Source organism: Orcinus orca, chromosome 21 (genome assembly GCF_937001465.1).
Source record: "Orcinus orca chromosome 21, mOrcOrc1.1, whole genome shotgun sequence".
NCBI lineage: Eukaryota > Metazoa > Chordata > Mammalia > Artiodactyla > Delphinidae > Orcinus > Orcinus orca.
Genome location: NC_064579.1, coordinates 12,900,495 through 12,917,859, shown reverse-complemented (window position 1 = coordinate 12,917,859; position 17,365 = coordinate 12,900,495). Strand labels below are relative to the sequence as shown.

Here is a 17,365-nt window from a genome sequence, read left to right as displayed (position 1 = left end):
GAGGTATCATTTACAGTAACATTTGACAGGTGTCTGAAGGCAGAAACTTGGATGGGCTGCTTGTTTGATGATTCAGAAATTTTAGTCATCTGTTTTTATATGGCATTTTACATTTTAAAGGTATGTGGGTATATGTGGGAGAAAACTTTTCATACACTTTTGAAATAGCTAGGGTGGGTGGTTTTATCTCCATTTTACATGTGAGGAAGCTGAGCTATGTAGGTAATATAACTTTCAGAGTTCCACAAGTCCAGGACTGTGATCATGTTTCCTGACTTCCTATTCAGGACTCTTTTCCAAACTATCTGACCTCATTATTAGCTGTGTATTGCTCAAAAATAGTTCCTAAACTTAGAGACTGTCAGAACATATAAAATGTATGGAGTGCCTTGAAAGCAGTAATAGATAGCACAGTATTAAGTAATTCTATTGTATCAAAACATGTGAAGAAAATAAATTGAAAATCTTATTAAATCCCAAGGCCCAAAATAGAAGACATGAGACATGGTAGTACATTAAAGTATATTAGACCCTGTGTGAAAAGCCATTACAGTACTGAAACTTTAAATAAATGAGCAGAGATGGGAAAATTGCTATGGTTGCAGAGAAACTTTTAATTAAAGTAATGTTATTTCTGATTTTTTTTAAAAGGTGAGGACACGTTTGATTATTTTAATTATCATATTATATGTGAGCAGAGCACCTTTTAATAACTTGGTTCAAATTAAAATGTGGCAGAAATCAGTTGGGAAGAAACTTTATTTTCCTCCTGTATTTATACTGCATATGCAGTACATAAAATAGAAGAATTATATACTATCTTGGCATATTTCATCGTATCCAAGATAGGAAATTAATTCTGACCCATTACTAGCAACCTAATGGAATGAATACGGTCCATTGTCTTTTTTGTTTCCACTAGAATTTCTTCAAATATTCTTCAGAGATGATTTTCAGCTTTTCCTATTAAAGAGAAATTTTGACAGCTAGCTATGATAGAATTGGGATTGAAAAGTTAGAATTTGAAAGGTGGACAGGATGCAAGTAACATAAAGAAGAATGTTTCCAATTATGAGCAATATGAGCCCCGACATGTCTTCCCAGAACAGTAGGAATGGTCCATGATGGAAAGAAATTAAGAAATAATGTGGAATAGGTAGGGTAGGGCTTGATAACTGAAGGCCTTGGAAAACCAGTAGGAGAAGTAGGTGAATGGCACTGAAGTTAGAATTTACTCCTGAGATGAGTGAATTGTCTCTCATCCAGTTAGGAAATAGGAATTTTTGGCACTTCACCTCAGTATTTTCTGTGTATGTTAACACTCATTGTCTTTAAATAAATAAATACAGATTAGATGCCAAAGCAACAATTATTTACCTGAAGAGGGGGATACATTTTTCTTTCTCTTTTCTATCTAGTCAACTCCTTTACATCTAGCAGCGGGCTACAACCGAGTTCGGATCGTTCAGCTTCTTCTCCAGCATGGTGCTGACGTGCATGCAAAAGACAAAGGGTACGTGTATCAGCGTATTTCCTGTAGTGGTTTCATTCATGGATATTTACTCTTTGTTTTCAACATCTGATACACTAAAGTTTTTGAGTACTAGACAAAGTCTTATATCCCATTGCCTTACAGCTTGTGTAGCATTTTAAGAATGTTCACGGTGATTTGACTTCATTTTCATGTTCCTACTAATTAAGGATTCTTCTCATAACAATTTCCTAAATTAGTTTAATTTTACTGTATTCTATTATTTGAAGTTAAAATTTGTTTCTCTCAATTGCAATTACTATTTTTCAACTCTTAAGTTACACTGTAGAAAGATAGATAAATAAAAAATTCTGATAATCCAGTAACATAACTATCCTATTTATCAGGTATGAAAGGACCATCTCTTACTAATAAACTAAAATCATAAGTATACATAAGTATACAATATTCTGATTTTATCCTGATGAAATCTTGGCCATCTAAACTGAGAAAACCTAAAAGGTCCTTATGAAGGTTGATATGGGAGAGAGGTATCTGGGAACCAAGAAAGCAGTATATCATTTATTTTATGAATAGGTGCATTTTGGAAACCTTTGTACCACTTTCCTAGCTAACCTCCAGGGACATGTGAATTGGGTCTGCTAGCCTATGTGATGGGCTAACATTTCTCATTTATGCCACTTTAATATCTAAAAGATAATTGACCTGACTGCCCAGATGAAGTAGTGTTCATATTACACTGATGAGCAGCATAAAGAAAAGAAGCCCTGGAGCAGGCTTTTGTTCACTTTGCCCCTCTCCATGTCAGGAAACACAGACAAGAAGAAAGAGCTCAGTACTTGAGACAGTTCTTAGAAGAGGAGTCCATCATTTAAAATCTGCTCTTTTTGGTGCTCTTTCTCTCTTGCCTGCGCCAGGTTCTGTGCCACATGTGAATGGTGTTCCCATAGTATAGGGGCACAAATGCCTGATGCTCTTGTAAATCTCTTTTCCTTTGTGCATGTCTGAAAGCAGATGGTGTACAATAGGTGAGTCCTCAAGATAAGTACACCACAAAAAAGAGGGTCTTTGACTCATGCAGAATGATAACTCGGATATGCAAATTGTAATAGTTTGGATATTGAATTCTTATGCTGAAATTACCATGAAAGTGAAATAAAATGGTAGGAATATTTCAATTCACTATCAGTTATGTATTTTCTATATACACTTACTATATAAAGCATGCGATTTTCAATTAGTACATGCACTTCTTCCTTTTACCAAAATGCTTTTCTAATTGGTGCTTTTATCATTATATTTAATGACATACATAAAACAAGATAAATACAAAAGGTTGAGCATTAGTTATGCTTTGTATTCTCTTATTTAATACTTCAAAATATTTTAAACATAATTGTACTAGGATTTATTAGATTTTGTTTCTTAGCACTTCTTGGATAAATGACTCTAAGTTCTTTGAAATGTCAGTATTTTAATTGGCCTTTTTCCATTTAGTGGACTTGTTCCTCTCCATAATGCATGTTCATATGGGCATTACGAAGTCACAGAACTGCTACTAAAGGTAAGAGAAATTAAAAATATTGAATATTATTTGCTTTTTTTTTAACTCATCATGAGCTTTCATGCGGGTTTTTTGCCAAGATTTTTAAGATAATAAAATTGTTTTTTTTTAAGGTTCACCATTGCCTTAAAATTTTTTAATTATTCAGCTTATTTTAAACTATTTTTTTAACGCTGAAATTAAAGAAATTAAAACAATTGTTGACATTTCAGAGTTATAACTGAAATTTACAGTCAAATAAGCGAGTTTGTTTTTGATCCAGTGAAATGATTAGTGACCTATAACTTTTTTTTTTCTCAATTCAGCATGGAGCTTGTGTTAATGCTATGGATCTCTGGCAGTTTACCCCACTCCATGAGGCTGCTTCCAAGAATCGTGTAGAGGTCTGCTCTTTGTTACTTAGTCATGGTGCCGATCCCACTTTAGTCAACTGCCATGGCAAAAGTGCCGTGGATATGGCTCCAACGCCTGAGCTCCGGGAAAGATTGACTTGTATGTATTTATATCCTAAAGTCAACATTGCTTGTTGTAAATTGTAATATCTTTCTTTTTTTTAATATTAATTAATTTATTTGGTTGCGTCAGATCTTAGTTCCAGCTCACCAGTTCCTTAGTTGCAGCACGTGGGCTCTTTAGTTGTGGCATGCGTATGGGATCTAGTTCCCCGACCAGGGATTGAACCCAGGCCCCCTGCATTGGGAGTGTGGCATCTTAACTACTATTCCACCAGGGAAGTCCCTAGAATATCTTATTTTTGTTATTAGGGCTGTTGTTTTGTCTAACTTAGATAATAGACTTCTATTCTTACATGTTCACTAGTTTATTATCCTCTTTTCTTATCATTACTTTTCTTTTTGAATTCTACAGGAACCTCACATACATATACTATGTTTATTTTGTGTTTATTGAAGCCTAATTCTAATTCATGTGTTAAGTAAGGCTCCTTTTTTATTTTAAAGATAAAAGAGGATGATGAGTCCATCAATAACCATCTATTGAATACCTACTATGTTCCAGGAACTTGAAATATAGCAGTGTACAAACCAGAAAAAAATCTCTAAGCTCACAGAGGTTATATTCTTGTGCTATTGGTAGTAATAGATGATATCTAACATTATGGAATACTCACTATTTCCCAAGCCCTGCAAGTTGCACATTCATGTTTTTATTTATGTGTGTTATAGCCCAAGTGCAATCACTTGCCCAAGTTTAAATAAGATAATTTTTATGATTTGGTGGAAGTAATCTTCTCAGGTACTGATACATATTACCTATGTTTACATATACATGTTTTTAAATAAACTTTTAGAATAGTTTTAGATTTACATAAAACTTAACAAAAATAGTACAGAGAGTTCTTTTATACCCTATATGCAGTTTCCCCTATAAACATATTAATATGGTACATTTGTCAAAATAATGAACCAATACTGATACATTATTAATTAAAGGCTGTACTCTATTCAGATTTCCTTATTTTTTTACTGAAAGTCCTTTTTCTGTTCCAGGATCCCATTCAGGATACCACATTACATTTAGTTGTCATATCGAATACTGAGATATATTTAATTCTATACGTAGGCATTACAGGTTTAAATTAAAGTAGGCGTTACCTACCTAATTTTTCATTTGTCCCATGGTTGATATTCTCTTACATCTAGGATTCTAAGAATCAGATAACTAGATTTAAACACCTGAGAAGACCTTTAAATGATAATTTAAGAAAAAGGCATAGTCAGAATGAAAACATCATTTAAGTTTAAACAGATTGTAAATTAGTTTATGTTAAAACAGGAAGAGTTCCTTGCAGTTTTGATCTTGTTTAAATGGAAATTTAAACTTATTTTGGTACCAGAACAGATGACATCTACTAGATTACAGGCCAGCACAAACCAGATTATAACTGGGCAGATGTCTTAGCAATGAATCCTTGTAGAAGTGCATTTATTCTCTCTCCCACTCATATGACTCTTGCCATATGTTATCTTGCATTATATAGTGCATTTTTCTATGTGTTGTTCTGTCTCCCCAGTGAAGTTTAAATTCTTAGAAAGACCTTTGGTTTTATTATTCTGTCTTCTTAGCACCTATACAATGCCTTGTTACCTAATAAAATGTTTTGATGGTAATTGTGCTTGGGTCTGTATCTGCCTACCCCCAACTTAGCACAGTGCCTTGTGCATGCTGTGTGCCCAGCAGGTTTATTGAATTGAATTTAACTTAACTCAAAATTTATTTTTTACATCTTTTTCTAATTTCCTTCTTTTAGTTTTATACCCTGGGCTCAGCGTTATCCCCATGTCACCAATTTGACTTCTTTTTTCCTTTGAGTCATTTTGTAAATTATGAGTACTGTTATGGGTTTTTATGTTGTATTTCACTGGTCTACCTGATTCCACTGTAAACATTAAGATTTAACCTAAATTTGTATAGTTTTGTAAAGGAAGAAGTTCCCTGATTAGAGTACTTTGCGACCTTCTCAGTATCTCCTTTATTTTATTAAATAAGATTCTACCAAGGAATTATCTGAAGGAAAGGATGTAACAAAGTTGGAACTTTTCTAACCAGTTTTCATCCTCATGGTCACTGCTTTATACTAGGCAACCACAATGACAGAATTCTTTTTAAGAAAATTATACAGGAAACAAAAACAATATTTTGATCATACGCATGGTTACAGCATTTTCATTACACACATTTTTTTTGCTCTTTCTTGTTTACTTTTTTATTTTTGTTTTCATGAAGCCAATTGAACACAATAGTGTGGGTTCTACACACACTGGAGCTGAAAATACTAAAAGTAGCTTTTATTCTTGTTTCCAAATGCATTTAGAAAGAGAGATTTTAAGGCATTTTATAAATATTAAGTTTTCAGGGTAATTGGGATTTCTGAAGTTTCATAGGCCTGTACTTTGAAGAATTTAGCAGTGATAAAGTACCACTAAACAAGAGGTTATATAAAGATGTTTTTTCCCCAAACCTGCCATGACTTATTTTATAAATATTCAGCATTCATGCAATAAATACTTATTGGCTACCTACTATATGCCAAGCACTGTGCTAGGTGATGGGACTACCATAGCAGATAAGACAGTGTGATAAGTCCTGTGATACACAGCTAAAGGCAAGTACGAAGGACTTCATAAGAAGGAATCCTAATGGGGAACAACAGGAAGGCTTATCCAAGTATCTGAATTGAGACCTTGAGTGACGAGTAGTAGTTAATAAGACGCGAGTATGTGCACACGTGTGAATCCGTGTGTCTCTCTGTCTATTTAAAATTGCCTTCCTTTTAATTAATTGATTAATTAATTAATTAATTTATTTAGGCTGCATCGGGTCTTAGTTGCGGCATGCGGGATCTTTCATTGCAGTGGTGGGCTCTTTGTTGCAGCATGCGGGCTTCTCTCCAGTTGTGGCACGTGGGCGCCAGAGCATGTGGGCTCTGTAGTTGTGGTGTGCGGGCTTAGTTGCCCCGCAGCATGTGGGATCTTAGTTCCCCAACCAGGGATCGAACCCACATCCTCTGCATTGGAAGGTGGATTCTTAACCACTGGACCACCAGGGAAGTCCCTCTTCCTGTCTTTTGAAGAGCAGAAAGTGACATGGGGCCCTCAAAGGAAAGGGAGAAAGGAAAAGAGAAAGAATTCAGCCAAGTGACTCAGCTTTGCTGTGCACCTGAAGCTGTCACAACATTGTTAATCAGCTATACTCCAATATAAAATAAAAAGTTAAAAAAACCTGAGAGATACTGTCAATACTTTATGCCTGATAATATCAAATATTTATATGAAATGGGCAAATACCTAGAAAAAAATCTTACTTTAAAAAAAAAAAAAAGAATTCAGTACCAGGCAGATGCAAAGGCAGGCCTGGAATTAATGTAACATATTAGGTCACATATCATTATATCTTTTTAGAACAATGTTCAGCTTTTTGTTAATAAGTAGTCATATCAAAATACAATCCAACCTTGTAAAATAGAAAATAAGATGATTTGCTTTTAATGAGTAAGAGTGGTGGATTCTTACTTATGCAATTAATTTAGAAATGCCTTTTTAAAAATCTCTTACTTGCTTATACAAATAATAAATAAACATTAACTGTTCTTTGAAAAATTTTCAGACTCTGGCACTTCCCACATAATTCAGTTCTTCCCTTCTCTGTGTCAAGACATAATCACTATTAACATTTTGGTGAATATTTCTCTAAATGTCTTTTTTATATCATTAGTTATATTTAGTTATGGTGGCAGTAGAAGTAGTAACAGTACCAAAAAAAAGGGTCAGCCTGTCCTCCTCATTTGCTACTTGAATTTTCATTTAATAATATATACTTTCACGTCAGTATATACATAGATCTATCTTTTCGTTTAAGAGTTATAAAGTATTCCAGTGTATAAGTATTCACAAATTATTTAACTGGTTTCTATTTGTGGAACATTTAGGTTGCTTGTTTTAAAACTTTGCTGGAGTGAGTATCTTTATGAACTCCGAGTAGAAAATAGTCTTATTTCAAAATTTTTCATTGACCTACACCCTCATCCTTTGCACCTTTATCATCATATTGTCATTTGTTGCTGTTGCTAAAATAGAGGAATGTGTAAAATTAATAATTTATCTACTTTATTTATAATCATGCTAATGATTTTTATAGATTTTAAATATTTATATGTCAACCATTATTTCATTAACAGATGAATTTAAAGGTCATTCTTTACTACAAGCAGCCAGAGAAGCAGACCTAGCGAAAGTTAAAAAAACACTTGCTTTGGAAATCATTAATTTCAAACAACCACAGTCTCATGAAACTGCACTGGTAAGATCCTATTGTTAATCCATTCCTTGGGTCTGTAATGGTAGTGTAAATGCAGAATACGATTTTCATTTCAGAAACATTAAGGTAACTTTAGTATCTGAAGTGCCAGGAATTTGCATTTTAATATTGGTTGCATTGATTTTTAAATTTGGTTAGGGAGATAATTGCTTTCATGGATGAGAGAATAGACATTTGCTCAACCTTAATCTGAAAATTATTTTTACTTTTGTCTTTACCCAACCATATTATAACAAATGTACTTTTGTGGCCAGTGCTCTCATGAAATACAAGATGTGATTTTTCTCTATAGAATCTTCTTTTTCTTGTGGTTGCTAGATAAATACTGTATTTGCTTTCTATCAACGATTAAATTATTTTCAAAGATACTTGCATCATCATTTTGAGCAATTGTAGTCAAAGAATTGTTACATTCATTATAGAAAAATGGTATCGTTAGGAATTTTTTTGTTCTAGACTGTACAAAATTTTAAAACTATTCATGTTTTTTCTTCTACTGTACTTTGAGAAAGATTGTTCTATTTTCCTTGTCATTGACCACATTAAGTTTCAGGTATAGGGCTGGTTGGATTATACCTGAATTCAGAATTTAAGCATAAGTGATGCTTCTATCACAGACCTCTAAATATGCTTCAGTTAACATTCTTTATATCTGGCACAAAAGGGTCAAACTCTAGGCAGTACCTGCTAAAAACAACATTATAAGAGTTACCAAACCAAAATAGGCCAACTGTATATATACTCAGAATATGGCTCTCATGCTGGGGTTTAGATACATTCAAGCTACACAGCATTTCTGCCAGGAGACACTCAAAGCCACAGAATGAACCTGACCTGCTTTTTTAGAGTATTCACTCTGTTCATTAGTATGTAGTTTTCTTACTTTTTCAGTTTTAATACAAACATGAATATAAAATGAAGTTGAATATAAAAGTTGTATAAATAGAGGGTAAGACATAAAATTTCTGAGAATACTTCTCCCTCTAAGCTCCTTCAAGTCTGTTACCTTCTTACCTGTCCCTGGGCATATGGACTTATTCTCCTGTAGTGCTAGGAGTACCTCTGGGAAAGAGCTTGAGAAATATTGATTTATGTGGCTGACAGCCTACTGAAGGATTGAGTAATTCAGTTATAGATTTCTGTAGCTTTGGAGAGGCAGTATTCTGATACCTTCAAGTAAATATATACTGAATAATTACTTATTGGCTGAAGGGAAAGAAATGAAGTCTCTTACTGCTCAACTGAGAGCATAATTTCACCTTGGTTTAAAGGCTTATGTTTTATACTCCCAGTGTATTTAGGAGGAATTTTGATCATCTCCATAATGTTAAAATACATGTTTTGAGATAACAGTGTTTTAAATAGTCAGCAGGTGCTATTCAATTCAGAAATCTATTTTTACATAGAAATTTATTTTATTAACTTGGTTTTCTTTACTTTACAGCACTGTGCTGTGGCCTCCCTGCATCCCAAACGCAAACAAGTGACAGAATTGTTACTTAGAAAAGGAGCAAATGTTAATGAAAAAAATAAAGAGTAAGTGCAGTTGCAGAAGGAGTTGCTCAGTTCTTAAAGGGAAAGTGTGGTACAAGTTTGGACATTACCTTTTCCTTTCCTCCTCTCCATAGTTTCATGACGCCCCTGCACGTTGCAGCAGAAAGGGCCCACAATGATGTCATGGAAGTTCTACATAAACATGGAGCAAAGGTAAGGCTCATGCCTGAGATAAGGTGCCAACCTTGGCATTGAGTAGCTAGCTGCACTTAAGACTATTCCTATTCTCTCTGATTCTCCCGAAGAAATTAATCTTATAAAGGACTGTTAGCATGTATTTGAATTCATAGATTCTCCTTTAAAGCTGATTTAAATCTTGTTACTAATAGAGATAATTACCTGTGTTTTATATTGTACTTTACTATCATTCTTCTATAAAGCAATAAAGGTGGCTATGGTCTTATCATTTGAAATACATTTCAACTTTATATTGTTTCACCTTAATATTGGAATTGATGTATTTTGGTAGTCAACATCAATTACGGTTTATCAGAAAGTAATTTATGTAAATGATAGGTAAAATATTGCTACCTATTTTAAAGAACATTTGTTCCTTCAAACTGGTAATGATAATAATTTTCTCAAATAACCTTAATATAAAGAAATAAAATTTTAATAACCATTTTTATTGGCATTGTCTGAGTGACATTATCTGTAACTCCATGACTCCATAAATTGCTTGAGGAAAATTTGCTTGAAGGGAAGCAAACTGGTTGTTTTTCAGAGGTACTTGAACTTGCAGATTTTTAAATCCTTAAGAGTGAATACTTTAAAGCAGGAGTCCCCAAAGTAGGGTGCAGACACTCTATGGAACATACAAGATGAGCCATTGGGTGTAGGAAAAAAATATTAGAATTTTGATTTATTAAAATAGTAATTTATTTACAAATGAAAAAGTTAATATCTACAGTAAGTCCCCTACATACAAACAAGTTCTGTTCCGAGAGCATGTTCATAAGTCTAATTTGTTCTTAAGTCTAACAAAGTTAGCCTAGGTACCCAACTAACACAATCGGCTGTATAGTGCTGTACTGTAATAGGTTTATAATCCTTTTCACACAAGTAACACATAAAAAACAAACATAAAAAATAAAACATTTTTAATCTTACAGTACAGTACCTTGAAAAGTACAGTAGTGCAGTACAACAGCTGGCGCTTCTTAGCAGTACCAGCTACATCACCACTGCTTTTTATGCTTGCTTCCAGACATCCTGGCTTGAAATAATGATACTGTACCACTGTACTCTATACAGTACTGTAAAGTATACAAAAGCAGAACCACTTGTAGAGGATGCATTCATGTAAAAATGTATGCCAGACATGTGAACTAACTTACATGATTGGAGATGGGAACGCACGTTCGCATCTTTGAAAGTTCGCAACTTGAAGGTTTATATGTAGGGGACTTACTGTACTAATATTTCATACACAGATTGATGCTGGCACTCTCATTATGTCCATGTGTCAGCCTGTCTGAGTCATGTCAGAGCCCAAGGTGTTTCGTGAGGAAGAACACGAGTTGTGTGTGTGTGGATTGACCGTGGTACACTCACTCGTCTGCTCACTTTCAGCACTTTGTGACACATTGCACTTTACATGAGTAGATTTATGGATATTATCCTAAATGGTAGAATCTTGATAAATATAGTTGTTGAAAATCAGAGGGAATGACCATGACAATCTTATAGCATAAAAAGTTTATCTGGCTATTTTATGAATCAGGATTTTCGGGTTGACGTACTTAGTTGTTGTGCCTTTATTTTTTTTTTTAATGAAAATAAGGAAGTTCAAAATTTGCTGATAGTTCTATGGTGACAAATGACTATTACTTGTATGTAGGTACTTTTTTTTTTAAAGAGAAACATAATCAGATAAAGGTGAAAGTTATATATTTTAGAGTGAATGAGAAAGTAACTGCTCTTTAAAAGGAACTTTAACAAATGAAGAGGACATTTTGAAAATAGATTTTTAGAAAATATCCACTGTTTTGTGATTTTGTTGCCAAAAAATGATGTGTATTTATCACCCATCTGTCATATCTATATAATTTAAAAACTGGGCAACAGGATTTTCTAACCTGTTTTAAAGTTTTTGTTTTGTTTTAAAATTTGTGTTCAGGTAGTTTTTGAACCTATTAAAAATATTTTAATGCAACACCTCATAATAAGTTTGCAAGAATCAAGAAAAATGCAATTTTACTAGCAGAATTCAGTTAAAACCTTAGCATAATTAGTAAATTACATTAAAAAATAAACATTGTGATTTAGAAGGCTTTGCTAACAATGCACTTTTTCCAGTGGCACTACATATCTATGTGAAATCTTTTTAGATAATCTAGCCAATGGGACCAACTATTGAAAATGAACTTAGAATCAGACCCTCAAATCTACAACATAATTTTTATAAGATTTTTTTAAGTTTCTTTTAATTGAGCCAAATGATATTTTGTACGACTAATAATTTAAAATTTTTTTAATTTTTAATTGTTTCACCTCTTTCCCATCCTTTGTAATTTTTTTGTATAAATTTTTTATATATTTATTATGTATTAGTTTAGCCCTGCTTGGTTATAATTTACAAATGTACATAAATGTATATTGAGACGGTTCTTAAAACATTTTTTTATTCCTAAGGTGCATGATCCTTGCTTTAAAAGGACGGTTGATGTTTTTAATTAAACAGGATGAGCTGGAATGAAAGGAACAGAGTTCTACAGATTTATTACCTATTTTCAGGGTACAACTACTGCACTGTTACATAAATAATGTCTTGTTGTTCTGTCAAACAAAATAATAAGCTAAGTAGGCTTTCTGCTACACTTAAGAGCATGGTATGTTTATCATTTACCTATTTTTAAAAATATCTTATGGCATTTATAATGTTCTTGAATAACCATTAATAATGCCCTTCATTTTGGGAAAGTATCTCTTTGTTGTCTCCCACGAGTCATTTTATTTCCTGAAGGTTCAGTGAGGAATAACATTATTTTATATAACCTATCCTAGTCAGCATTACTCTAGGTCTGTGGTTCTAAATCTTTTTTCTGCCCTTCATGTTCACAGTACATTCTCATCAGTGACGTCACAATTTATCAGTGGGTCATGTATAATTTTAACCACCCTGCTAGTGATGTAGAATGCCTTTTAGACTAGTATATCCCTAGTCCTTCCACTTCACTTCAACAAAATTGAGAATTCCTGCGACTAGGCACTTTAAATGGGAAAAAAAGTCATATTTAATCAGGGTTAGGAACCAATAGATACAAATTTCCATCCTCCCCTTCACTCATTTCCTGGTCCCAAGGCAAACTGCTATCCCTCAGGGCTAGTTTATCTGGTGACTAATGCATTAGTAAAAGCTCACTATAAAGACCCAACTTAGCTACTGTTGGGCCCTAATGTTTGCTTGCCTAGTGTTCTTTCTGGGCAACTTGTGGTTCCAATTTGATGTTTGAATGACTCATTGTTTCCATTTGATTCTAAAAGCACCTTCTGAACAAGTAGCCCCGCTGCCAAATTAGGATTCAGCCCTCTTAGGCTGCTTCTACCATTCTGCTGTCTTCCCCTCCTCATGATGAACCTAATTCTCAAGCTAAGACTACTAAATCAGAAAAGGCAGAGAATTTGGTAGGGAGATCTAATACCATTAACTAACTTGTCTTACTTAGACAAATAGAACTTAGTAATATTTATATAAGCCAAAGCATTCTTTTGTGTAAAACTTGGTAATAAATACAAAGTACAGGTTCACTCTGCAAGTTAAGCATATTGTGTATGTAACATAGACAGATACAGTTTTCAGTTTAGAATCTTCCACTTTCTAGTTTTATGACCGTGAACTTAATTTCTCTGAACCTCAGTTGACTCATTGGTGATATGTGGGTATTAATACCTCCCCTACAAGGGTCTTTTTTTTTGTTTGTTTTTTTGGTAAAAATTGAATGAGCTTATATATATATGTATGTTGTATAGTACCTGGCACACAAACAATACTTTGATTGCTAGTAAGTATGAGCATTGTATTTTTTTCTATATTTGTCTTTTCAAACTTATATACTATATATTTCCTTTAATTATCTACATTTTATTTAAGAGATGTATATAATCCCTTTATCATTTGTTTTGATCCACTAGCTCAACATTGAGTTGTAAAATGATAAAGATTGTGAGCTGGATACTGTGGGAAATAGTTTGGAAGTTAAAGCAGTTACCAAACTTGAAGCTAATCCTGAACCAATTTAGTGGCATCAATAATGAAAAAGGAAGAGAAAGACGAAAGCCATTTGGAAAGACTAATTGGGTGCTGGAACAGACTTAGAAAATGGTGGTAGTTGGAAATGAATTGGTGCTGGAATAAACTTAGAAAGTGGTGGTACAATTAAGGAAGTAAGAAAGCTAGAAAGAAATACTGGTGTCCTATGTCTTGGTAATGATTTTGTACTTGGAGTTAATATGATAGAGGGACATTAAATAAAACTAGTGGTTGGAAATACAGCACTAGAGTATGAAAGAGAGCTTAGGATTAGAAAGATCAATTGGGAAGCCATTGACATAGTGATCATACATTGTGGGAATGAGGAAGGTTCCTGGAAGAGAATATGGAGAGATGAGTTGAGAGTCAAGGAATAACCTTTGAGGATTACTCATGTTTGTGGAACAGTAGTGGGAAGAGGAACTGAAAGGCTTATCATGGTGTCTGTTGAGTGCAACGGAGTGTGAAGAAGGAACAGGTGATTAGTGCTGCAGAGAGAAACCAAGGTAGACGATCCATTTAACTTGGCAATTTTCACATAAGGGCCTTGGTAGCTTTTGAAGGAGGTGTTCCAAAGATACAGAGGTAGAAAATTGTATTAGTTAGGGTCTTGGCAATAAATAGCACACTCAGAGTGGGTAATTTGAGGAAAGTTTAATAAAGGAGTTATATACAAAGGTGTGGGCAAGGTTTAGGAAATCAACAAAGGATGAGGTAGTACCAGCAGCAAGTGGGAGCTATCATCATCCTGGGCCTGAAGGGGCAAGGAACAGGGGAGCTATATAGAGCAGGCCACCTGACAGCATCTGTAGCCTTTGATAAAGGCTATATCTAATCCATACTCCTCACTCTTCTCCTTCCCACCAGTCCCCTTGTCATTACTTCCCACTGGCCAAATACAGCGAAAAGTTAAAGACCAAAAGAGCCCATTGATGTGATCCATACACGTGATTTTCCCAGGACACAGAGCAGGGTGGAGGGTGGATGTGGGTCCAGAGAGGCAAGCAGGCAATATTTAGCAAAAGGACAGAAAACAAATGACTCTTAAGGAAAGGATGGTTATAAGAAAATGGGGTTATTAACCAACTTATTTGAGAAATCCACTTTTATAGGAGTAAACTTCTGTATCTTAAAAAATTAATAGTTATCTCTACCAACCCCTGCTTCGCAAGATTACTGTAAGGCCTAAATGGGAAAGACATGAAGATTTTATCCTTTTTTCTTTATTATTGTTAATGTACCCTGGCATTCTGCATTCTGTTGCTACTGCCTTGTTTGCTATCATTATTAAGTACAACCTAAGCCCCAATTGCATACGGTATTATTAATACAGCAGATACAAAAGGTTTAATTCAGAAGTGCTTTTTTTCATACATGAAAGCACTGCTATTTTGTCATTAGTGAGCATCTGTTAAATGTGTGAAACATGAAAACTTTTTTTTGATGTTCGTATGTCTTAATTTGACAGATTTATTTATAATGTGTGTAAGAAGAAATTGTGTCAATAGTCATTGGCATTAAATGGGCTTATTTCTCATATTGAGAGTGATCAAGACCTTTGCTCACTTTGGAGAAATGTGTTAGCTTATTTTAAGGATTTTATTAATGCTCTTCTAGAGGTGGATTGATAAGCAGATTCTATTAGGCCAAAGGTGTTAAAGTGCTTTTAAAGATATAGATCCAAAGTAGCTTTTATAGTTCAAATAATATCTGAAGTTTGATCATATCAAAATAAAGTCCAAAGGGGCCAGTGTCTCAGAGACATTTTAGTTACTGTTCAGTTAGATTGACTGAATCTAGATTAGACATAAGTAGAAATCTGTTTTATACTTATTTATATACATGCCTGCTTATTACTTCTATGAGATAACCATGTGGTTAATCCCAAAGAAATAATCTGCAGGAATTCTAGCTGAGATTCGCAAAAGGCTGGAAGAAGTTTCGAAACTGTTACCTTGGCTGCCATTCTCTCTCTGTGTCTGTCTCTTTTTCTCTTTCTGAGATTGTGTGGCTTTCTTTTCTCTGCTGGTCTTTGTTCATCTGCTTCATTCTTCTTTTTATAGACTGTATTTTTCTGTTTTACTTCTCTGTGGCCCAAATATGGTCTTTTCAGCCCCTACTTTATAAGCCTTTGGCTTAAAAATATACCATCTGCAGCTGCCATCTCTCCCAAGTCTCAGGGATGAGAAAGGGAGTGTATGAATAAGACTTCAGTTTGTTTAGCACAACCATGGGATTGGCACCTCGAGTCTAATCAGCTGTGCTCTCTGCAACTTATTTCTCTGACAGTTAGGGCATATGGGCAAGGTAAGTACCCCTTTAAGAAAGCAAAGAAAGTATGCACCATTATAATATAATATACCTCTTTTCAGAGAACTTGATTGTTCCTTTTAAAATTCCATGTGAATATTGAAGGTTTACAAATAATAATACTCAAGTTTGGCTAGTAAACATTAATCTAGTTTCATGTTTCTCAAATTTAACTTTTCTCAAATTAAAATTTAACTTCTTAGACAGACTCCATACTCTGGTGGGTTCATAACACATTAAAGGATTAAAAACCTATTAGAGTAAAATATTGATTACTGTAGCAGAATTCTAGCTAAGAATTGAATTTTTGCTTATTTTATTTATTTCATTCCTCACAGGAGATACTTTTAACTGTGTATATCCCACTGTGGATAACAATGGCCTGTAAATATCTGTAAAAACGTAAATTATACTTTTATTATAGATAAAGTGAATCAGTTTTTTTCAATATTAAACAATTCTATCAACACAGGCATTTAACTTTTTTCCCTCCAGATTTCTAGAGAAAGAAGAAATGCATGGTTTTTGGTTAGAGAATAGTTTGATAGTCTCTAATGTTTGTTCAGTATACAGAGTAGTATGTTGAAAACAATATTCTTTATCATAAGAATTTACTAATTTGTCATTCTTTTGAGCCCTCCATTTACCAACCATTTTCAAACAACCGGTGTAAAGGTATTGCACTTGTTACTATGAGGTATATAGGAAGTTTGAATTTGATAAAGATTCTTATCTTAAGGGACTTAAAATCTAAAAATAGTCTTGTCTAACACAGTCTACTTGAATATCTGTTATATGGGTTGGAAAGTACAGGTAGATTGCTATTCAGAGGAGAGACCAATTACTTCTGTTAGTGGTGGCAGGCTAGGGGAAAGAATGGAGAAATTCCATGAAGAAAATAGAATTTAAGCTAGGAATGTCCAAGAATTAGATATATAGAAATAGACAAAATACAAAGAATACATTTTAAATAATGACTCAATCTGAAAAGCAAAGGAGTTTTTTAGTCAGAAGTTATGATTAGTTAGTTCAGTGGGTGGAGTAATAGGTAGTCCATGGGGGATGGTGAAAATCTGAAAAGATATGCTGGAACAAGATCTTGCTGGTCTCAGCTGGAGAGCTTTGGTTTGTTCTCATGGTACTTGGAGAGCCACTGGAAATTTTGAATAGGCAGATGGCATGAACAAATCCTGCTTCAGGAAGATAGATAACATCCTAGGAAACTACTTTCTCTTAGAAAACCAATTACAGAAATGTAGACTCAAGGTATATGTATAACAGTTGGCATAATCATTTAGCAGTATTCAACAAAGTTAGCTTTTTAAGATTTTTATAAAAAGGGATGATGTCGAGTTAA

At 33.9% G+C, this 17,365-nt stretch overlaps 1 protein-coding gene across 3 annotated transcripts in view; it reads left to right on the top strand.

The window, feature by feature from the left end:
* Positions 1–17,365, top strand: part of TNKS (tankyrase) — a 176,695-nt gene that overhangs the window by 106,132 nt on the left and 53,198 nt on the right. For all 3 annotated transcript variants that reach the window (XR_004475386.2, XM_004277152.4, XM_033400604.2), the window contains exons 6-11: positions 1,419–1,513; positions 2,990–3,056; positions 3,362–3,548; positions 7,753–7,874; positions 9,337–9,428; positions 9,521–9,599. Coding sequence is in view for 2 of the 3 variants with exons in the window: in XM_004277152.4 (XP_004277200.1) it covers positions 1,419–1,513; positions 2,990–3,056; positions 3,362–3,548; positions 7,753–7,874; positions 9,337–9,428; positions 9,521–9,599 (642 nt within the window). In the remaining variant the exon portion in view is untranslated. The remainder of the gene's footprint in view (positions 1–1,418; positions 1,514–2,989; positions 3,057–3,361; positions 3,549–7,752; positions 7,875–9,336; positions 9,429–9,520; positions 9,600–17,365) is intronic.